At 37.1% G+C, this 1,336-nt stretch overlaps 1 protein-coding gene across 1 annotated transcript in view; it reads right to left on the reverse strand.

Moving 5' to 3' along the window:
* The window catches only part of LOC101659652 (cytoskeleton-associated protein 2), a 44,647-nt gene that overhangs the window by 6,688 nt on the left and 36,623 nt on the right, over positions 1–1,336 (reverse strand). The window contains exon 6 of the mRNA XM_045287077.1: positions 688–757. Coding sequence (XP_045143012.1) covers positions 688–757 — 70 coding nt within the window. The remainder of the gene's footprint in view (positions 1–687; positions 758–1,336) is intronic.

Here is a 1,336-nt window from a genome sequence, read left to right on the forward strand (position 1 = left end):
ACTTGTCTACTAACTGAAAAGTCACTGGCTCAACGCACCAGCTGTTTTCCTGGAAAATAGTCTGCTTCCATGGAAACCCTACGGAGGCAGTTGTTCTGTCTTAGAGGGTCACTTTGACTCAGAAAGGCAACGGGTTTGTTTGTTTTATTGCTTATCTAAGCTGAGTCTAGGAAATGTCTACATTTTATGCATCTATAGCTAATGAATCTCATATCTTATCTGTACCTACTAAGGACAGACAGGAAAATTCTCGAATGAGCTTCTCTATAGTCACAAACCAAAACTCACGGCCACGCAGTCTCAAACTGTTATGGGAACAGGCAGCCTTCTCTTTCTCTGGAGACATGCTGGAGGATTTGCACTGATGACCATGTATTTAGCAGTCCCATGCCTAACCATAGTGCTGTCAAACTGCCCCACTTTAATTTTTAAGTCAGGAAAATAAGGACTAGAGAGGAGGTGAAGTAACTTTCACAGACATGACAAGTCTAGATTTTTAATCAGGTCTCCTAATAAAATATTCTTCATCGGACATAAATCTTGTTATCTCAGAAGCGGGCCAAACAGATGTCTGAGGAAAGTAACAATTTGCATATCTTAAAAATTAAGAGAAAAAATTAAAAAGGTATTGTAATAAGTTGAATAAAATCACAATTTAGTTGAAGGAAAGCAAAGTCACTAACTTACCCAAATGAACTTTTTCTTGACTCTTCACTGTTAGAATATCTGCAATTACACGTCGCATCTCTTCAATAGGCTTTTTTTTTAAATGAAGAAAGTAAACGAGTAAATTTTATGTTCTCATACGGTAACTAGACAGTCCATGTTGAAAACAGTAAAATCAGTGATGAAGATATCATTGTAAAAATATAACAGTGGTTCTTTAACTATGCTTCTCACAACACTTATTTCCATTAAATGTGTAAAATGGCTGTCTTTTACTATTTATGGAATGAAAAACAAACTTCCAAGATAGAATTTCAGAAGTTCAAAATTTCCCCCATCATTTTTTCTTAAATCTTTGGTAATTACTACTGCTTTCTTGAAAGGGAAAAATAAGAAGAGCAAGTAACAAATTGCCATTCTTAAAACCAGACCCCAAACCCATGGCTGTCAAGCTGACTCAGACTCATAGAGACCCTACAGGACAAAGTAGCGCTTTCCCATACGGTGTTCAAGGCTATATAATCTTTATTGTACCAGACAGCCACGTTTTCATTCTGTGGAACAGGTAGGGGGTCCAAATCACTCACCTTTTAAGTTAGCAGCTAAGCACTTTAACTACTATGTACCTCTGAGCTACTATGACTACTAATGCTGTACACACACACACACA

This window comes from Echinops telfairi, unplaced genomic scaffold, assembly GCF_000313985.2.
Source record: "Echinops telfairi isolate 266 unplaced genomic scaffold, ASM31398v2 ScPeMD7_11;HRSCAF=52, whole genome shotgun sequence".
NCBI classification, from domain to species: domain Eukaryota; kingdom Metazoa; phylum Chordata; class Mammalia; order Afrosoricida; family Tenrecidae; genus Echinops; species Echinops telfairi.